The following is a 21,532-nucleotide window of genomic DNA, read 5'->3' as shown; positions in this document are numbered from 1 at the left end:
AGAATAAAGTGGGTGCCCCTCAGCTGTGAATGTTGTCAGGCTCAGACACACCCTGGTCCCCAAACCTGTCCCAGGGGCACAGCCACCATCCCTCAGGGCAGGCAGACACAGGACAGACACACAGATGCTGTTGAACCGCAGCTTTAATACCCTGGGTGGCCTCTGCCTGCCAGAAACTTGGTACAAAGTTGGGGGGCAGCCCCCTTTTGGGGAGCAGGTGAAGGTTCCCACATGCCCCAGTCCCTGGCTGCTCTGCAGAGACACTGTGCCCAGGAAGGGGAAATGAGGCCTGAGGACAGCAGGGCTCCAGGCAGGGCTAGCCTGGAAAACCGTGGAGGTGGGAGAGGCCCAGGGAAGCAGCACCAGGAATGGCAGGGATCAAGCAGCATCCATGGGAGCTGAAACAGCACCAGTCCCATGCTGGGCTGGCAGGAGGTACAGCCAGGGTATTCCCAGGCCACTGTGGTGTGGGGAAGCAGCTTGAGGACAAGGGACACAGAGTCCCAGAATCATTTATGTGGGAAAAGACCTCTGGGATCATGGAGTCAAACCTGTAACCCAACATCACCCTGTCACCTACACCATGGCTTTAAGTGCCCAGTCCTGAAACACCTCCAGTGATGGTGACTGCACCACCTCACTGGGCAGCCCCTTCCAATGTTTCATCACCCCTTCTGTGAAGAAATCACCCCTAAGGTCCAACCTGAACCTCCCATGGCACATCTTGAGACTATGAGACATGCACAAGGGGTTCAGGACCCCCCAAAGACTGGGCATGCCTGATCCCATGGGAGCCCCATGGTACAGAGCCTGGCTGGACTGGAGCAGGGCAGCTTCCCTGTGGAAGCAGGGACAGGGTGCTCTCCCCTCAGCATTCCTTGAGGGATCCTTGGTGCCGTGCACCAGGAATGATTCCAGCCCTGAGGAAGGGCTGGGGCTGCCCAGACACGTGGGAGGAAGGCAGTGACTATGTGACTCCATAGTACAGGTGCACAGCCAGGCCAATGCACGCCACGGCCACGAAGAAGAGGAGAGTGAGCTGCAGGTTGAAGAGGGCAACAGAGAGGAGAGCATTGACCAGGATGGAGCAGGAGATGATGAAGAGCCTGGTGATGTTGCTGCTGTGCTTCATCACCACGGACATGATGAGACCATTCAGAGCCTGGCTGAGCACGACCAGCAGCACCCACGGGGAGAAGCCCTCCAGGAACCCGCCCTCCATACCAGTCCACACGGAGCCCATCAGGTTGAGCAGCACCCCAAAGAAGTACAGGAACATGTTCTGGAGGCCGAGGGGCAGCTCCTGGCTTTTCAGGATGGCTTCGGTGTAGACGGCAGAGAGGCCGGAGATGAGGCAGTACACAGAGAGCAGCAGCAGCCCCACGGGGGTGACGTGCAGGCGCGTCCCTGGGGGGTCCCCGTGTCCCCGCAGCCCCCCGCAGCTGTAGGTGACACCGGCAGCCAGCAGCAGCAGCAGGGCCAGCCAGCGGCGCAGGCCCAGGCGCCGCCGCAGCAGGAGGCTGTAGAGCAGCGCCGTGCTGACGATCTTCAGGTTACTGAGCACCTGGAAGGTGCTGGGGTCCATGAAGAGCTGCATGTGCACCACCAGGTTGTTGTTGGCAGCGTAGAGCAGGGCGGAGAGGGCGAAGGGCGCGGCGTGACGCCAGGACAGCGCCGCCGGCAGCGGCTCCCGCGGCCCCGGCAGCAGGGACAGCACCGACAGCAGCAGCTTGGTCAGCTCCACCAGCACCACCACGGACGTGGAACTGAAGGGGATGGCCCCGTCCACCTTGCACAGGGTCAGGAGGGGGGCGTGGGAGCCGTAGATGGCCACAGAGAGCAGCAGCATCAGTGCCCACAGCCCCCTGTGGAGCAGCCTGTTGGCAGAGCCAGCAGCGTTCCCAAACATCCCCATCGCGGGTGAGAGCCAGGGAGTGAGCTGCTGTCAGCAGAGAGGCCACACAGACTCTCACCCTGCAACACGGAAGAGACCAAATACCAAGAATTTAATGAGCCTGATTCAAGCAGGATGTTCCCTGCAACACTGGTGATGCAGCAGGTGAGCAGGGTGTTGTCTCTGGTTAGGAGGAGAACTACAAGCCTTCCTGAGAAGCCACACAAAGCACATTGCCAGGGCACACAGGTGAGTGGGCACAGCATTCCCTCAGTCCACAGGGACAGGTAAGGGGAAAAGGCAGCTGGCAGCCCCTCAGTGCTCTCAAGCTGCTGTGGGTTAGTGCAGTGATCACTGCTGCCATGATGCCCAACAAACACCCATCACCAGCCCCCTGATGTGTGGCAGTGGTGTGGTGAAAAACCCTTTTCCAGGGAAAAGAAGGGTGCAGGTTATGTGCCTCCCAGAGCCCTAGGGTGCTCTGTGCCTGCTACCTAAGGAGCACGGTTCCTGCAGTCCCGCTGCCTCCGGGCTCCTCCTCGCTAGTCTCGACCTTTTTTCAGTGAATTCACATAGTCCCGAATCGTCTTCTCAACGTTGGGCACGGCATAGTTCTGGGCGGCGTAAATCCCGGTGCAGGTGCCAGCCACGAAGCCCAGGACGGCGGAGAAGCGGAGCTTGGCCACCAGGTATCCCGCCAGGAAACCTTTGAGAAAGGGCGATGCCAGCAGCGATCCGTCCTGAGGGGAGAGCGCAGTGAGGCACCGGGCAGGATCGGGGAGGGGGCGACACAGGACATGCCCGAGGGGTGAGCTGTGGGTTGTTTTTACCCTGGGATTTACTTTTCCCCCCACCAGTCCCTCTCAGAGGGGGCGGCGGGCCCGCCCTCAGTCCGCACGTTACCTGCCCCACGCCGGCCTGCACCTCGTCCTCCACCCTGCGCTGAAGGCTCTCCAGCTGCCCCTTCAGGAAGGCGAGGTCCTTCAGCTTAGGCAGCGAGTCCTGCGGGAAACACGGAGGTGATTGCCGCCCTCCGTCCCGCGGGAGGAACCGCGGCCTCCCCGCGGCCTCCCCGCGGCCTCCCCGCGGCCTCCCCGCGGCCTCCCCGCGGCCCCGGCGGCCCCTCAGCCCCGACCCTGCGCGCTCACCTTATCGTCCGCCATCTTGGCGCCGCCGCCGCCCGCCGCTGATTGGCTGGAGGGGAGGCACGTGACACATCCGCCGCTGATTGGTTGTTATGGGGTCAGCGACTCCTCCCGCGCGCCCCTTCCCTCCACGGAGGCGGCACCCGGCGCTGATTGGTCGGAGCGGAGTCACGTGGCAGCCCCCCGCTCCCTCACGCCGCCTGGCCGGCGCCATCTTGGGGGGGGCGGTGTTGGCTCTTGAGGCGCGGCCCGGTCTCGGTGCGGTACCGGCCCCACACCGGCCCCGCCGGGCACCGGCACCTCCGGGCTAGGCTGACAGGGCTCATGGCCGCCCCTCAGCGCCGTCAGGGCTCCAGGACCCAGCCACCGTGTCGCCCTTGGGGGCAGCATGGATGGGGATCCCAAGCTCTGCAGTTTCCCTGGGCTGTTCCTCTGTGAGGAGTCTGGTCCAGTCCCAGGCTTGGCCAGTGGTTTATGTCTAAAGCTCTGCAACTGAGCCTTTTTCTGACTTTGTCCTTCGGGATTAAGGAGGGCAACACAAAAATATTTCTACAAATAAAATATTTAAATTAATGATTGTAAGGATTGCACTAAAAAAATCTTATTCAGAATTCTTTACAGTGTAGGTAGCTCTAGCTACTAGAGGAGTGCAATATTTTTGAAGCAATATTGATAGTAAATTATATTTTGGTAGTAAAGTGATTACTGAACAGACATTGATGCTTTTCACCAATCTCAGTGCCTGTGGGAGTCCCTCTGATGGGCACTCCTCAGCTCCAGGGAGGAATTTCCACATACCCTCCCAGAAATAACAGAATAAGGAAAGAACAAAAATGACTTTGGAATTCTTTTCCAACCCAGACGATTCTGTGATCATCCAATCCAACCAACAACGCAGCCCTGCCAAATCCAAAAAATCATTAAAAAGCTGCCAGCTCCCATGAGCCACACCCAGAGGTGTTTGGAGCACTTCAGGATCAGTGACTCCAGCACGGCCTGGGCACCCTGTCACCCTGCTCCACCACCTTTCAGTGAAGAACTTCTCAATATCCAGTCCCTGGCACCCTGGCACAGTGCTCAACTGTCACTATAGGACATGAAACAACACGAGCGCACACAGCGCTGCTCTCAAGGTGAAGAAAAGGGAAGTTTATTTTCTGACTCCAACATTTATAGTTTTCCAAAAGTGACAGTGGATTGGAGGGTGACAGTGCCACCTCTCCAATGACACTGGACAAACCAACAGTCCATCAAATTTCTCCTCCTCCGTAAAAGAATTCAAAACAATAAGTTATTTACAGGAAGTGTGTGAGAAAGTTCGTAACAAGAATGTAAACATCAGAAGGCTTAGAAAATCTTAAAAAATCAGGGTGACACTCGAGCCTCTCAGTGAAGAACTTCTCCTCAAATATCCAGTCCCTGGCACAGTGCTCGACCCTTTCAGTGAAGAACTTCTGCTCAATATCCAGTTCCTGACACAACCTGGGGCTGTTGCACCTCTGGTGTGAGCCCAGAGCCCCACAGAGCTGTGCTGGGGCCACGCTCCAGCTGACACAGCTGCTGAAGGTACGAGTGAAACCTCGGCTGCAGCACTTCCAGCTTGGAAAACAGGCCCTGCAGAACCGCAGGCACGACTGAGCAACTGTGGGGAATGTTGGTTTCAGGGGCTTGGCACAATTTAATTAAAGCCTGTGGTGCTGGGGGTTATGTGTGTGATACTCTCGTGGGTGCTACGCCAGCACGGAGGCAGCTCCGTGAAGCCTTCTGGGCTGTGAGGCTGCTGCTCTCCAAGTTAATTTAGATACATTCCCAGTGTATGTTACACTGCTCCCCCTGAGCACTGGGAAAAGGAAAGGAAGGGACTTGGGAGGCAGTGGCAGGTGCAGCCCAAAGAAGAAGCATTAATATTGTTATTAATATTAATAGCCAGTTTAAATCCAACCATTGCTGAAGGCTGAGCTGCTGTTTCCTTGCTTTGCAGGATTCCAAACTTTACCCAGAGGCAGGTGTGGATTTCGTGAACCTGACATTTTCCTCAGCCACTTCAAACCAGCTGCTTTTCAAGCAGGATTTTTACTTCGTGAAAGGATGAAAATAAATGAAATGAAATGAAAGGATGAAATAAAATAAAACAAAATAAAATAAAATCTATATGAGTGAATGCAAGGGCCTTTCTTGGAACACAGTCACAATACTTGAAAAATGCCACTTAGTGCAAGGCTGACTTAGAAAATTTGGGTGTTGGTAAAAAACATGTGAGGGCAGTAGAGCCCTGTGATCAGTCACTGCTGTCACCTCCAGAGAGGTGAACCCATGGCCATCCTCACCAGCTGCAGGACAACATGGCAGAGAGGAGGTTTATATTGGCTGCTGAGAGGGAATTGTTCCCTGTGAGGGTGGTGAGGCCCTGGCACAGGGTGCTCAGAGAAGCTGTGGCTGCCCCTGCATCCCTGGAAGTGTCCCAGGCCAGGCTGGATGGGGCTTGGAGCAGCCTGGGATGGTGGAAGGTGTCCTTGCCATGGCAGGGGTGGAATGAAATGATCCCTTCCAACCCAACCCATTCTGGGATCCTTTGAAAATGAGTTTTTCTAGGTGGTGGTGGGAGCTGAGCACCTGCCCTCAGAGGGCCTGTGAGGGAGCTCAGCTCTCAGCGCCCCCAGGTCACACACTAAGGCTCTGTGCTGTGTGGGGCAGCACGGATGGGTCACTGCTGCTGGCTCCTGGGATTTCTGGTGGGAAACCAGCTGGGATGCGAGGGAGGGCTGGGAGAAGCCCTGTCCCTGCTGTGTCTAAGCTGAGCCTGGCCCCAGCCCTGGCTGGAGGGAGGATGCAGCCATTCTGTGCCTTGCTCAGCAGGATCCTGGCTGTGAACCTCCCTCCCTGCTGCACCTGGGACCTGCTGGACTGTGGTGGCCCCTGGAGCCACTCAGCTCCCCTTACTGAGGTGTGGTGGCACTGCTGCTCCCCATGGACCAGGATGGGTCTGTCTCCAAGCTGAGAGCCCTGAGTCTGAGTCAGACCTGCTGTGGGATGCTGTGATTAGCACTAAAACTGAGCTATTTGTGCTGTTGGAGAACTCAAGGGGAAACTGGTTATCCTGTGTTTGCCAGCTTAGCAGCAAGCTGCCACTTCTGAGGTTTGATTTTCCTGCCTCTGATCCAGCCCTGCCTCCAGTTCCTGCTGCCAGCAAAGGCTTTCACCTTGGCCCTGGCTGTGCCCTTGAGCTGAGCCTTTGGCTGGCAGCACGGCTGCTGCTGGAACAAGGTTGTGCTGTCAGATTTCCTCTGGGCTTGTGCCTGCCTTTCAACCTGTCCCCTTCTAATATGGCCTGAGCTTATCAGCATCTCCAGCCCAGCCTGGCTGCAGTGATGGGCGAGATAAGAAGCTTCCATGTGAGGAGGGAGCAGGGCATCAAGGAGCACACGGAGCTGTGCCCCACAAGGAGGGGTTTGAAGGTGTGAACCCTGGGGGGCTGCAGTGGCTTTGCTGCTCACTCAGCTGCTGCTGGCTGTTCCCATGTTGTGACCCTGACACATTTCCCTTGCATCTCAGCAGGTGCCCACAGCACCTCTGTGCCCTTGGGAACGCTGCTCAGGTGACCAGGACCCATGTCCTGCCCACACCCCAGGGCCAGACCCCCAGTCAGCTCCTTGCCCTCTACCAGGTCCCTCACCCGCTGTCCTCCCTGTCCAGTCAGTCCAGCACCAGGCACTTGGCACATCCTGGAGGCCTCACCAAAGATTTCTGATACCTCTGCAAACCAGCTGCCTCTGTGCAGTGGCCTTTGCCGTCCCAACCCTCCCTTCACAGCCCTTTCATCTGTCGTTTTTGCCATTTTTGCACAGATGCAGTACCCAGAGATTAGGCTGCAGATTAAGGTTTTACTGCATCCTGAAATGGGTTCCAATTCCAGTCCCAGCAGGACCAACATGCAGCCAAATCTCTCCTGAAAGCTCACTGGGCTGGAGCTGGGGAGAGATCTCCCACCATGTTCTCCCCCATACATGAAAAGTGGAGTCCTACATATACAGCCCAGGTGAGGCGCCTGGAATTCTGTGTCAAGTTCTGGGCCCCTCTCAACAAGAAAGACATTGAGGGGCTGCAGCATGTCCAGAGAATGGAGCTGGGAAAAGGTCTGGAGCACAAGATGAGGAGCAGCTGAGGGGGGGCTCAGCCTGGAGAAAAGGAGGCTGAGGTAGCACCATTTCCCTCTCTACAACTCCTTAACAGCCAGGTGGGGCTCTGCTCCCAGAAAACAAGGCACAGCACCAGAGGAAAAGGCCTCAAACTGCCCCAGGGGAGGTTCAGTTTGCACATCAGGAAGAATTTATTCACTGAAAACGTTGTCAGGCTTTGGAATGGGCTGTGCAGGACAGTCCCTGTCCCCTGGAAATACTAAAAAACACATGGATGTGGCAGCTGGGGACACAGGGTTAGTGGTGGCCTTGGCAGTGCTGGGTTAATGGCTGGATTTGATGACCTTGGATGGCCTTTCCAGCCTTGGTGATTCCAGGGTTCTGTGATTCCAAAGGAGCTGGGCAGCCCAGGGCAGGAGCAAGGCTGTTGTGTCAGCTCCAGCCTGTGCCTGCCCAGCATCTCCCCATCCTGGGTGAGCCTGCTCTGCCACCAACACTTTTGGTCAGGCTGGAGGCTCCCCTGCAAGTCCTGCACAGGCTCCCTGTGCCTGCAGAACTGCCCCATCAGTCTGGCCACGGGGGCTGGCTGTGTTTGTCCCAGCACACACAGGCACACTTGTGGCTGGCATTTCCAAAGCCCCATCCAACACCACAGAATCGTGGAATATCCTGGGCTGGAAGGGACCCACAAGGATCATCCAGGCCATCTCCTGGCCCTGCAAAGACACCCCACAATCCCACCCTGTCCCTGACAGCATCACCCAAGTGCTCCTGGAGCTCTGGCAGCATTAGAGCCATGACCATTCCCTGTTCAGTGCCCAACCACCATCTGAGGGACAAACCTTTTCCCATCCCACATGGGGCAGACTGCACATTGTGTCCAAAATTTAGGATACTGCAACTTGTCCCAGAGAGAAAAGTGCTTTATATGACACAAATTAAAACAGATAAAAAAACAATACACCCACAGAAGAACATCAGAGCTGTACATAACAAAGAAAATGGGAAGCATGTCACAGGGCTGTGGGCTGAGTCAGCTGCTCCAGTAACCGTGGTGCACAGGAGGTTTGGATGGGAGCTGGGGGTTGCAGCCATGGGTAGCACGTGCTCCAGGAGGAAGGGGGCTGGGGAAGGATGAGCCAAGCCCCCAGGGGCAGTGAGGGGCTGTGTCAGAAGCCATCAGTGCGCAGGGGCTGGGGCAGGTCTGACACACTGATCTGCAGGTTGAGCTCTGATGAGTCCAGGGCCGTGGATGGGCTGGGCGGGGGGCTCTGGTCCAGCACAGCAATCTCCTCATGGTGCTCCTGCCGCAAGTGCCACACGATCTCTCTGGACAAAAAGTGGGTCCCTGCTTCTTCTGGCTCTGGAACAGAAGAAAGACAAACCTTCCTTTGCTGGTTGTCCTGAGGCAGAGCTCTGGGCAGGGAGCAAAGTCTCTGTGAGATGCTCCCAAATATGCATTATTTCCTGCACAGGCAAAATACAGCTTTTACTTCCCACTTTGTGCCTGGCAGAGGGGAAAAGTTCAAACACAAAGTGAGGGGAGGAGTGTAAAATTACAGGCACTATGTGCTGGATTCCTGGTAGTGCTTGTGATGGGAACTGCCTTGCTGCATGGAAATGCTTCTCCCCATCAGGGAGAGTTTCCTCTGAAAAAAACGACATTCATTAAAGCAAGATGCTGATTTCATCTGGTGGAGAGGAGATGGGAGATGAAAAGATGATGGGAATGAGGAAAAGCCTCGCTCCCTCCCATCCCCTGTCAGCAGGAATGGCACCGAGCCAGCACACACTCATCCCTCTGCTGGGGAGGGCGTGACAGCCCCAGCAACTTCTTCCAGGAACACCAACAGTGAGGGGAGCGGCTGCTTGCCCTGGATCCTGCTGCTATACTCAATGCTTGCAGCAGGCAGCTTGTCTCAGGTCCCCTTGGGGGCTTCAGCTGGGACAACCAGTGCTGCCACCACCTTCCCTGCTCCTCAGAGCCACAGCAAGAAGTCCTTAGAATTATGGAATCATGGAATACCCTGAGCTGGAAGAGATCCACAAGGATCATCCAGTCCAACTCCTGGCCCTGCACAGACCCCATGTCCCAGAGTTTGTTCAAACACTCCTGGAGCTCTGGCAGTCCTGGGGCTGGGACCATTCCCTGGGGAGCCTGGTCAGTGCCTGACTACCCTCTAGGGGAAGAACCTTTTCCTGATATCCACACTAAATCCCCCTGGCACAGTTCCAGCTGTTCCCTTGGGTCCTGTCCTTGGTCCCAGGGAGAAGAGATTGGAGCTGCCCCTCAGGAGGAGCTGCAGCCTCCAGTGAGGTCTGACCTCAGTGTCCTGTGCTCCAGCTGGACAGGCCAAGTGCCCTCAGCAGCTCCTCATGTGGCCCCTCTGGGCCCTTCACCACCCCCATGTCCCTCTTTTGGACACTCCCTAACAGCTTTAGATCTTTCTCATATCGTGGTGCCCAGACCTGCCCCAGGGCTCAAGGTGAGGCTGCCCCAGCCCAGAGCAGAGTGGGACAATGCCCTCCCTCACCCAGCCAGGGATGCCATGCTCAATGACATTCCTGTTTCATGGGGGAATGTAGCCCCTCCCTTCCTCCCATGGTGGCAGGGGCCACCATGGCCCCCTGGCTGGGGACATCAGCTGAGCCCTGCACAGACACTGATCCAGGTCACTCGGGGCTACAAGAGCACAGGACAGTCCTGGGCACCCCAGCCCCTTTCCCCTCACTCACCCTCGTAGGCAATGAGCCTGTATGTATCTGCACACTCCTTGGAGCCTCTCAGGATCTCCTCCAAGGTCCTGTAGAAAAGCTTGGCCTGCTCCAGGCGCTCCTCCCGGCTGAAGGCAGCACACTCATCCTGGGACATGGCATACAGGGTCTGCAGTGGGGTGGCATATTCCACAGCACAGTGCCAGAGCTGCAGGGGTGGGAGGACAAGACATGGGGACAGGAGGACTGGCAAAGGGCTGCTGGGAGACCCTGGCACTGGGCACAGCACTCAGGACCTCTCAGCTCCTTGGCCTGCCTTGCACTGGGAACACTGGGACAGGGATACTGGGTCTGGCCCCAGTGTTCCCCTGTGCAGAGCAGGAAAGAGCAGCTGGCCTGACAGGTCCAGGTGTCCCCTCTGCCAGGTGGGCTCAGGGAGCTGCCTTTGCCTATGGCAGGCAGCCACTGGCTTGTCAGTGCTCCCAAGAGCAGCCTGGAGGGTGATCTTCCCCATGGAATCTGGTCCCCTAGGGAGACATCCCTTCCCTGTGATCACACCCTCTTAGTGGCTTTCTGCTATACAAAGGAAAGTGGAGGGACAGCACCAATCTTTGCTCTCTGTGACCAGTGACAGACCCAGGGAATGGCTGGAGCTGTGTCAGGGCAGGGTTAGGCTGGATTTCAGGAAAAGGTTTTTTCCCCCAGAGGGTACAGGGGGGCACTGAACAGGGAATGGTCCCAGCCCCAAAGCTGCCAGACCTCCAGGAGCTCTTGGACAATGCTCCCAGGCACAGGTGGGGATTGTTGGGGTGTCTGTGCAGGCCCAGGCATTGGATTTGATAATCTTTGTTGGTCTCTTCCAACCCAGCATAATTTGTGATTCCATTATTCTAAGTCTGAGCATCCTAACAGAGAGCTGGAGGGCAGAGCATAAACACTGAAAAGGTGGAGGCACATCTGGAAGGAGGCTGAGCAAAGAATCCCAGAGAAATCTGATAAAGCCATAAACATGCCAAGGAGGAGTGGTGTTCCCAGTAAATCTTACACTGGGTAAACTGGAAAGTTTAATGGAGTGAATTAGAAGGAAGAGGGATGTGATCCCAGGTGAATGCAGAGAAGCAGGAAGTTCTCAGCCTTGGCAGGCAGTTACTGCCCTGGGGCAGGTGCCTTCCGTGGGCCCTGCTCACTGTGAGGGAATGGGCAGGAAGCTGAGGGGCAAATATTACTGGAGCTCCCAGGGAGCAGAGTGACTCAGCAGGAGCCTGGCAGAAGGAACACAGCATCAGGGTGTGCAGCACAGCAGGAAAAACCCGTGGCTGACTGTGCTTCCCTCAGGAGCAGGGCACAGAGGCTCGGTGTCCCTGCAGACTGGGCTTTAAAAACTGCAGCTCAGAGCTCAGCCTCTGCCAAAGGGCAAAGCAGGGCACCCAGGTGAGGAGCAGAGCTCTGCCAATGCCTCCATGCACAGCACCAGGGTGTTCCCTCCTCCAGGGGGAAGGGACAGGGGCCAGTCTGCCCTGAGATGTGGGAGGAGATGAATGCAATGTGAGCTGGAGAGATTTAGGGCTCACCAGCCTAGAAAAGGGTGACTGGGGGAAAGGAGAGAGTCAAATAATGACTCACACAGACATCTTGGAGCACCTCTTCACCACACAAGGAAACATTCATCCTATGGGAAGTGATGCTCTGTAGCCCACATCTGCTTTTTTCTGCTCAGTTTTCTCCTGTTTTCTGGACTTCACTCAGCTCCAGGAGGGTTAAGCCAGCCCCACCATCCCTGCAGCTGAGCCTGGGGGGAGGCAGCCAGCAGGAGGGGGTACAGGAATGGGATCTTTCCATCTCATGGAAGCCTGGAAGTATCTAAGAGGAGAGGTGACAGTCTCCTGTCCTTAGGGCCACTTCTGGGGCCAACAAAGCTTTTGGGATGATGCTCCCAATGCTGCTATCAGCATACCTGGTTTTCTTCATCTGTGATTGCATAGAGGCTGTGTTTGTAGACCCTCTTTTTGATGCCAGCTCGGGCCAGGGTGGTTTCAGTGAGGTCTGTCACATATTGGATCTTGCTATCAGCTTTCTCCAGGTCATCGTAGATATCACAGCTCAGAGGGACCAAGATGTGGAGCTTCCAGGTCTTCCTGCACGCTGGCAGGTTGGGATTGGCTCTGCTGAATTCCTCCATGGACTTTTTCATCCCTGGTGGAAGAGAGCATCAGGCAGAGGTGCCTGGTGTGAGTACAGCTGCATTCTGCCTTGCTCCCCATTTCCCTGCTAACACTGTAAAAGTGGGAGGATTGTTATTAGGAGCTATTTCTATCTGTGGGCATGGGAATGCAGGGAAACAGCTACGTACGTGGCAGGACTATTTTTAGGTACCCAACATAAAAGGACCAGGCAAGCCCATGAGCAACGTTCTGCTTGGACCTCTCGGACATCTCAGACATCTCCACTGCTGAGGGCTTCTGTGGAGGGAAGGACACACAGACCAGGTGATGACAGCTGCCACCTGGGCCCTTCTGCAACAGTCAGTTCTCCACAGAATTGGAGAACTCCAAAGAGATCTGGAGAGTGAACAACCCCACCAGCCCTTTCCCCCACCATGCAGGGCAGAGCCCCCACAGCCCCCACAGAGGAGGGAACTGGGGCTGGAGTGAGCCAGGCATTTCCCTGGCTGCACCTTCCACTGGGATCCTGTGTCCCACTGCAACTTGTGCATCTGCCCTGTGCTTCCAGCATGGGAGAGGAGACACCCCAGTGCCTGAGGGTGGGATTCCCAATGGCCTCTGCCAGCTCTGTGTGTGCATTTGGCTGGAGATGGGTGTGCTGTCCCACAGGCACCTGATAGAGGCACCTTCTGCAGCCTGTGTGACCCTTCCAGCACTGCTGGGGCACAGCAGAGCCCTCCCACTGCTGCAGAGGCACCTGGGGCTTGGCTCTGCTCCCACACCACACTGAGAATTGAGAACACACAGACTCTGCTTTTCCCTCAAGCACCAGCTTGACTGGCAGATGTAAGATACCCCTGTTTTTTGTGCCTTGCCATCCCCTGGGATGGTTGTGCTCATTAGGAGGCAGCCTTGCCCTCCTAATGCCAACACTCCTGGCAGCACAGGGCCAGGGAGATCAGCTCTGCAGGGCTGAGCTGAGAGTGCTCCTCCTGCCAGGCTGACTCTGGATGGGCTGAACATGCAGAGGCCATGCAGAGCTGGCTACTTGCCCCCATGGCTGCTCAGGGCTGAAGGGTTCCCCAGGCAGCCAGCCAGGCTGGGGGTGTGGGAACCTTACCCGGAGCCCCAGAGCAAGGATGAGGAGCTGGCACAGACTGGCCAGGATGAGGTGGAGGCCAAGTTGCTGCCCATCACCAAAGAGAGCCACGTAGGCTGAGCCACAGACGAGCAGCATGGGCCCGTGCCAGTGTGGGGGGAAGCAGGAGCTCAGGGCCCTCCAGAAGCTGCCATGGTGCCTGGGTGGGAGGGGGAGACAGGAGTCAGGCTGGTGGCCACCTACCCACCCTCAGCAGCCATGGCTGGGGCTGCTCCCATCTCCTGGGGGCCACCAACCTTCCAGAGCACTACAGAGTTGTGTGGGACCTTGCCCACCACACCCCAGTGCCCCCAGGCAGGAGAGGGTTTGGGTGTCTTGGAGCACCCGTGGGACTCAGAGGGAGCAGGTGGAATGTCACCTTGGACAGCAAAGGGAGACAACAGCCCCCTGCCCTCCAGCACTGGGTGCTGGGGAAAGGCTGGAGGACAAGGTCTGTTCCCCAGGGAAAGGGCACAAGGAGAGGAGAGGAGAGGAGAGGAGAGGAGAGGAGAGGAGAGATCCATGGACAACTGGGAGAACTGGGCAGGTGGGAAAGGGAGCAAGGGATGAGAGGGACAGGAGGCTGACAGAGGGCAGCATGTGCTGCTGGGCACAGCACATCATTGCCACGGAGGGCACGTGTGGGCACAGAGACCAGGAGCAAACCCCACCACATCCCGAGGGTGCAATGCCCTGTCCAGGGTGGTCCCAGGAGCGCCGCAGGCAGGCAGCCAGCCCCGCTGGCTCACCTGGAGTCCAGGTGGAAGATCTCCTCGGCCAGGTAGCAGGCGCCCTTCAGCAGCTCCCCGGTCTGCAGGGTGGCGAAGTGGAAGGCGAGGCTGCGGGCGGTGGGCACGAGGGGCTGCCCGGCCAGGAGCAGAGCCCCGGCACAGAGCCCCAGCAGCACGAACCCGGCGCGCTGCGCCCGCCCGCCGCGGGCCCGCGGGATCAGCGGGGCACAGCGCGGCCGCCGCGGCTCCCGGGCCATGTGCGGCGGCCAGGGGGGTCAGCAGCAGCTTGTCCCCGGCTCCCAGAGCAGCAGCTCGTCCTCAGCACCCGCGGCAGCACTGTGGGAGCGGATAAGAGCAGATCAGGGATGCGGGCGCCCAGCGCTCACTGAGCATCCCAAAGCGCGCAACTCTTTGGGGAGGCTGCCCTGCGCTTCCCGCCTTAGGGCTGTCCCCTGTGCCCAGAGGGGCTCGGCAGGACACGGCCTGCCTGGTCACCCCGCTCCCAGACGGTGCCAGCCCGCCCTGCTCCGCAGCCACTGCTCTGGCCGCACTCACCGGCGCAGTTTCCAGCCGCCAGCCGCGGGATTCCTGCGCTGCGGCTCCCGAGCTCTGCGCTCCCGCCTGGGCAGCTGGGGCTTCTTCCAGAGGCTGCTGCGGACACACAGCCGGAGTCTCTGCCACGGACGGGCTTCTGGAGCGCGGGTGGAGCTGCACAGAAAAGCGCGCAGAAAAGTGAAAATGAAAGAAGCTCTGGCAGCAGCGGGCAGCCTGTAGAGTGCCAGAGCTCTCCCACACAGGGCATCCATGAGATATCTCAACCTGCAGGAATTACAGGCACTGGTGGCCGTACCAAGTTTCGATATCCATGAGCTTGCACATCCTGGAAAGCCCCAAGGCTGCCAGGACATGGTCTGAGGGGAACTGGAATGAGGAAGGAAACCAGAATTTATTGAGATCTCATCTTCAAGGGCAGATTTCAGATTGCATTGATTCAGCTCAGCAGATTGCCAGGGGCAAAACAGACTCGACTTCTGTCTAGCAGAAGGTGACTCACAGAGTCCTGGATGCTCCCACCCCACATATTTCCAGGAGATGCCAGGCTGGGAAGCAGTGCCCAAGAGTGCTGGCAACACAGCAGGGGCTTCCTGCAGCCAGGCTCTTGGTGGCCAGTGAGGTCCTCAAGACTTCCAGTTCCTTGTTCCAAGCAGTGGAGAGGTATTTCCATCCTGGAAGAACATGGATTAGGGGACACATACACAAGCCCATAGGAGCAGGTGGGATGCACTCAAGGATGCTGATGGAGATGGATGATGCCCTGGCAAGGTTCCTTTCTGATGTCTTTGGAATGTTGTAGCAATCAGGAGGTTCCTGGAGAGTGGGACAAGGAAATCTCACACCCAGCTTTGAGGAGGTGAACTACAGCCTGCTCAATGCTCTGACCCTGGAAAGTGATGGAACAAATCCTCCCAGAAATCCCTGCCAAACACCTGAAGGATGGGACAGGAACAGCCATCAGGGATTTGACATCACATCTGAAGGACCCAACTACCTGGAATGGCAAGAAAACTGGCTGTAGGGATGAGGGGAGAACTTTCACTTCAGCAAAGCCCTCAGCATGGTCACCCATGGCCTCTGTGGAGCCATAGTAGGTAGATACAGGCTGGGAAAGGGAGTGACAGTCCAGAACACACTCAGGGTCCCATTGCTTTCTGGCCAGGAATGCCCCTGGGTTCCAGGAGACCCTGACAGTCCCACAGACCCACATTGCCAGGGTCTCTGGAGGCTGTCACAGGCTTACAGCACAAGGACCTTGATTCAGACATGCCCACGGTTCACATTTAATGAAAATCATAGAATTAAAGAATTATTTAGGTTGGAAGAGACCCTTGAGACCAGCAAGTCCAACTATTTCCCCAGAACTGCCAAGTCCACCACTAACCCATGTCCCCAAGTCTTTTAAATCCCTCCAGGGATGGAGACTCCACCATTGCCCTGGGCAGCCTGGGCCAGTGCTTGACAGCCCTTTTGGGTGAAGAAATTTTCACAGCATAAAGTTTCTCTAGTAGTGCTGGCTTGAGGCCATTTCTCTTTGTCTTGTCCTTTGTTCCCTGGGAGCAGAGCCCACCCCCCACCTGGCTGCACCCTCCTGTCAGGGAGCTGTGGAGAGAGAAGGTCCCCCCGAGTCCCCTTTTCTGCAGGCTGAGCCCCCCAAGCTCCCTCAGCTGCTTCTCCTCAGACCTGTGCTCTGCTGCCCTTCTGTGGACACAGCTCCAGCTTCCTCAAACCCAGAGAGGGGGAGGAAGGGCTGGCAGGGAGCTGCTTGTTTGGGTGGTACCTTAGAAACCCCAGCAAACCATTTGGCCAATGTCCCAGCCCTGGGAGGGCCTGTGGGTACAGCCAACATGGTGTTTGCTCCATCACCACAAAGGCTGGCTAAAGCATCAAGTGAACCTCTTCCTTCTCCAGCGCTGGGATAAAGCTTGTCCCTTTCCAGCCAGGCTTCACTGACCTGCTCTGCTTGGCTCTTCAGTGTGGTGGATGGGCTGCCTGGCTCCCCAGCCATCTTCTTGCAGGTCCCCAAGCAGTTGGTAGCTCTCCTGCCCTCAAAGCCTGGCCTGGCTTTCAGTTCTACCCTCAGCACACCAACACCTGCAGTATTTCTGTCTCACTTCTGTTCAGAGCAGAGCTGTGGTTCCGGTCCAAGAGGTGAGTCTAAACTCCAGGAATGAGCTGTCAAAGAATTTTGGAACCATGAAATGGTTGGGGTGGAAATGGACCTTAAAGTTCATCTCATTTCCAACACGTGCCATGAGCAAGGACAACTTTCCATAGATCAGCTTGCTCCAAGCCCCATCCAACCTGGCCTTGGACACTTCCAGGGATGGGGCAGCCACAGCTTCTCTGGGCAGCCCGTGCCAGGGCCTCACCACCTTCACAGGGAAGAATTTCTTCCCAATATCCCATCCAACACTGATCTCTGGCAGTAGGAAGTAATTTCCCCTTGTGCTGTCACTCCAGGCCCTTCTCCAAAGTCTCCGCTTGGAGCCCATTCAGGCACTGGCAGGGGCTCTGAGCTCTCCCTGGAGCCTTCTCTTCTCCAGGCTGAGCACTCCCAGCTCTCCCAGCCTGGCTCCAGAGCCGAGGGGCCCCAGCCCTCAAAACATCTCTGTGGCCTCCTGTGGACACCTGGAACATGTGAGCTTGCCTGGGAACAGAGAGCCCAGTGCCACCCAGTGCCTCTGCACAGCCAACGAGAAGTGGCAGGATTGAAACTGCCCCCATTGTCCTCCCTGGCCTTCCTCTGGCCAACAATTTGCTTTTCCACATCGTGTCTTGGTTGACATTCTCTCTGTCCCTGTTTGCTGTTATTCTCTCAAGCACAGGGAACAAGAAGTCACAGATGATGCTGGAAGATTTTAGATGCATAAAAAACCCCACAAGGCACCTCTGTGGACCAGCACCATGGTACCCTCAACCAGGCTGGTGCTGACACCTGTGTGAGGCAGAGTGGGGCACAGAAATCAACTCTGTCCACAGCAACCCACACACACTGCAGACCTTGCTGAGATCAGGAGAACCAAGGAGTCCTGGAATATCCTGGGCTGGAAGGGACCCACAAGGACCATCCAGTCCAACTCCTGGCCCTGCACAGACACCCCAACAATCCCATCCCATCCCTGAGAGCGTTGTCCAAACACTCCTGGAGCTCTGGCAGCCCTGGGGCTGGGACCATTCCCTGGGGAGCCTGGCCAGTGTTCCACCACCCTCTGGGGAAGAACCTTTTCCTGATATCCACACTAAATCCCCCTAACACTGGTCCAGCCATTACCCTGAGTGCTGTCCCTGGTCCCAGGGAGCAGAGATCGGAGCTGTAGCCCCTGGGGAGGTCTGACCTCAGTGTCCTGTGCTCCAGCTGGAGAGGCCAAGTGCCCTCAGCTGCTCCTGGGGACCCTTCACCATACTCGTGTCCCTCTTTGGATGCTGTTTCTCATATTGTGGTGCCCAGACCTGCCCCCAGTAGAGGCTGGATACCTGTGGCATGTCCCCAGCCAAAAGGCAGGCCAGGAGCAGGGTGTTCTCCCTGGCACCCCCTGGGTGAAGGGCTGTGAGCAGGCAGCAGCAGCAGTGTGACAGAGCTGGCTCTGCTGCAGGATGGGCATGGCAGCAGCACTTCCTTCCTTTAATTCCCTTGTTTTCCATTGTCTGGGGAAGCAGGTAGAGCTGCTGGCTTCATGCTGAGGGCAGGCTGCCCAGTGACAGCTTTCCCTGGGGATACCTGCAGGGATGGGGTTCCAGTGCCAGGCTGGTGTCAAAAGTGGCTTTGGTCCCTTGACTAAAAGTGCTGCAGTCGGTGTTTTTAGTGCTGCAGTTGCACCAGCAGTGTCCCTCAGAGGTCCCAAGTGACAGGGCTGCTTTACTGACACAAAATAGCAAAAATAAAGTGCTCTGCAATATTCTGTGTGGCCTTGGGCTGTGTGAACCAGGCCAGACTTTCTGGTGCAGTGAGGAGCCACCGTGTGCTGCAGGAGATCTGGTAGCAGCAGAAGAAGCTTCTGAAGTTTCCTGGACCTCCTAAGCATCCATTGTTTCTCATTCATTGAGCCAAGCACTTCCACAGAATCATGGAGTGTCCTGAATTGGAAGGGACCCACAAAGATGATCAAGCCCAACTCCTGACAGCCCCAGGAATCCCACCCAGTGTCTGAGAGCATTGTCCAAATGCTCGTTGGACAACCTTCTTGTCCCAGCATTCAGCTGTGGGACAAAGGAGGGGGCAGCCAAGGGGGCCAGGGAGGATTTGGGAATTTCCCCCTTGGCCTCCAGATTCTGCAGGACCCTGACCTTGGCTCACAGAGCTCACATAGGGATGTGCTGCCTTCCCAGGGATGTGCTGCCTTTCCCAGGGATGTGCTGCCTTCCCAGGGATGTGCTGCCTTTGCCTTCCCAGGGATGTGCAGCCTTTTCCAGGGATGTGCAGCCTTTCCCAGGGATGTACTGCCTTCCCAGGGATGTGCTGCCTTTCCCAGGGATGTGCTGCCTTTGCCTTCCCAGGGATGTGCAGCCTTTCCCAGGGATGTGCTGCCTTTCCCAGGGATGTGCTGCCTTTGCCTTCCCAGGGATGTGCTGCCTTTCCCAGGGATGTGCTGCCTTTGCCTTCCCAGGGATGTGCAGCCTTCCCAGGGATGTGCAGCCTTTCCCAGGGATGTGCTGCCTTTCCCAGGGATGTACTGCCTTCCCAGGGATGTGCTGCCTTTGCCTTCCCAGGGATGTGCTGCCTTTCCCAGGGATGTGCAGCCTTCCCAGGGATGTGCTGCCTTTCCCAGGGATGTGCTGCCTTTGCCTTCCCAGGGATGTGCAGCCTTTCCCAGGGATGTGCTGCCTTTCCCAGGGATGTGCTGCCTTTGCCTTCCCAGGGATGTGCTGCCTTTCCCAGGGATGTGCTGCCTTTGCCTTCCCAGGGATGTGCAGCCTTCCCAGGGATGTGCAGCCTTTCCCAGGGATGTGCTGCCTTTCCCAGGGATGTGCAGCCTTCCCAGGGATGTGCTGCCTTCCCAGGGATGTGCTGCCTTTCCCAGGGATGTGCTGCCTTTGCCTTCCCAGGGATGTGCAGCCTTTTCCAGGGATGTGCAGCCTTTCCCAGGGATGTGCCCAGCCTGGGAGCTGCTTTGCCTCAGCCTGACCCCAGCCTGGAGCCCTCAGCAATGATGAGTTTCAAGTCCTGGTGGCAGAATGGAGCCTCCCTCCATCCCTGCTGCTCTGAGTGCTGCACACCCCTCACCCACTGAGGTTCTGCCTTCTTTTGGAGCACCAGAACCTTCCCAGGAGAAAGAGAGTTTGAATTTAATAGATGTCAGTGGACCAATCTGTGATTTCTGTCAGCTGCCAGCACTTGCAGGGTCCTGTGGCACTGATTCCCCACTTACATATTGGGTGGAAAAAACATTTTTACTCATTTTGGAGCTGTCACAGGCTGGCATTGGAACAGGATGAGCCTCCAGTCCCTTCCAACCCAAACCATTCCATGATTCCATGACTGGGATGGTACTGCTGGCCAAAGCACCTTTGGGACAGAGGCTGCTCCTGGTCCTTTTTCTCTGGGAGTTTTCACTTTTCTTTGAATCTTGTCCAACATTGGAAGTTTCTCCTTTTCTAGTTGTGTCTCTCCTCCTTTAGAGTGACTTTTTTGCACCCTCTAACCAAGGCCTCATAAGTTATCAAAGCCTGGAATAACTAGATTTAACCAGCTTGGCTGGGAAGTTTCTATTCCATTAAATCCTTGTACCTTTCCCTAAGCCCTTCAGGAGTTTTTTCCCCTAATACAGAACTGCAACTTGACCCTGCAGAGCCTATGAGAGGGATTTGGTGAAGGAAAGGCACATAGAGACAGGAGCCACCTGAGGACAAGGCAGAGCTCAGAGAACTCCTGCAGTGATGCTTGGGTGTTTGGGAGCAGGAGATGTTGGCATGGGATGGTGCTGGCAGGTGCAGACAGCAGATCCCTCAGCAGCTCCCTTTGGAGCTCAGGCACAGCAGTGTCCCCAGGATAGGGACAGTCACACCCACAGGGGCTGCAGGAGCAGCTCTGGCCCTGGGAGACAGAAGAGAGGAAGCTGCAGGTGGAAACTCCTCAAATGCTGTGAGGGGGGCTGTGAAAAGCTGGGGCTGCCCCTGGATCCCTGGCAGTGTCCCAGGCCAGGCTGGGCAGGGCTGGGAGCACCCTGGGACAGAGGAAGGTGTCCCTGCCCCAGGCAGGGGGTGGGACTGGGATGATCTTTAGGATCTCATCCAATCCAAGCCAGTCTGAGACTCTGAGATTCTGTGAAATGCCATTCCTGGACGTCTTGGCTGTTACCTTGTGAAAAACCATGATGAAAATGACTTTCCTGCTTCCATATCTTATCTGGTGGAGCAGTTTGCATCCAGCTGGCAGCAAACAGCAGGTCTTCATTATCCCTGGTATCAGAACCACAACCAAACCCCTTTTCTATCTCCTCCTGGGGACAGAATCCAACACTTCCCCTGTGAATGCTAGAAAAAGGTTACTTTCATCTTGGCTGACTTGGAAAACTGCCTCAGAAACAGGAAAAGGTTCCAGAGATGTTCCCAAGGGGTGAGAAGCCTGTTGTGCCCTGGAACACGGCCCCAGCCACGATGTTTGCCCAGCCAGGTGTGAGCCAGGGGCTGTGCTGCCCTCAGGGACCACAGGAGCATCTCCCATAAAAGGAATCTGGGATTCACTTCCAGTGATGGGGATGAGGCATTGGCTGGGCCATAAAGAAAGGAAAGCAGAAAATGCTGGAAGAAAAGCATGTTTACCCCAACCCAGTATTGGCTTTAGGAGCCAGGACTGCTTGGGATTAGTGTTTGAGCCTTCCCAGTGCTGTGGCCAGGATGAAGGGTGTGTTGCCTTGTCATCAGATCAATGAGCTGTGCTGGCTTGTCTGGAATTTGGCAATCAAGGAATGCCCAAAATGAAAAGGAAAGAAAGAAAAGCGAAAGAAAAGAACAAGAAGCCACAAAATGAACCAAAGTAATTGAAAAAAACAAAAAAACAAAAAACAAAAAAAAACCCCAAAAACCCCCAACCAAACAAAAAACAACCAAACCCAC

General features: G+C 56.5%; 3 protein-coding genes across 3 annotated transcripts; all 3 read right to left on the bottom strand.

The window, feature by feature from the left end:
* Positions 1–125: 125 nt before the first annotated feature.
* LOC118692271 (probable UDP-sugar transporter protein SLC35A4) lies at positions 126–1,917 on the bottom strand. Its single transcript, XM_036391981.2, has one exon. The coding sequence runs from the start codon at positions 1,913–1,915 to the stop codon at positions 968–970; it is 948 nt and encodes a 315-aa protein (XP_036247874.1). The 5' UTR covers positions 1,916–1,917; the 3' UTR covers positions 126–967.
* A 70-nt stretch (positions 1,918–1,987) lies between these two features.
* Positions 1,988–3,071, bottom strand: SLC35A4 (solute carrier family 35 member A4). The gene is made up of 3 exons (XM_036391983.2): positions 3,043–3,071; positions 2,798–2,896; positions 1,988–2,634 (listed from the first exon to the last, which is right to left on the bottom strand). Exons 1-3 carry the CDS (start codon positions 3,055–3,057, stop codon positions 2,437–2,439), a joined length of 312 nt encoding a protein of 103 aa, XP_036247876.1. The 5' UTR covers positions 3,058–3,071; the 3' UTR covers positions 1,988–2,436.
* Positions 3,072–8,083: 5,012 nt separating this feature from the next.
* Positions 8,084–14,629, bottom strand: STING1 (stimulator of interferon response cGAMP interactor 1). The gene is made up of 7 exons (XM_036391754.2): positions 14,477–14,629; positions 13,940–14,257; positions 13,173–13,350; positions 12,241–12,349; positions 11,845–12,083; positions 9,912–10,098; positions 8,084–8,538 (listed from the first exon to the last, which is right to left on the bottom strand). Exons 2-7 carry the CDS (start codon positions 14,176–14,178, stop codon positions 8,345–8,347), a joined length of 1,146 nt encoding a protein of 381 aa, XP_036247647.1. The 5' UTR covers positions 14,179–14,257; positions 14,477–14,629; the 3' UTR covers positions 8,084–8,344.
* Between the last annotated feature and the right edge of the window lie 6,903 nt (positions 14,630–21,532).

The sequence above is a fragment of the Molothrus ater genome, chromosome 15 (genome assembly GCF_012460135.2).
Source record: "Molothrus ater isolate BHLD 08-10-18 breed brown headed cowbird chromosome 15, BPBGC_Mater_1.1, whole genome shotgun sequence".
Taxonomy (NCBI): Eukaryota; Metazoa; Chordata; class Aves; order Passeriformes; family Icteridae; genus Molothrus; species Molothrus ater.
This window is presented reverse-complemented; position numbering and strand designations above follow the sequence as displayed.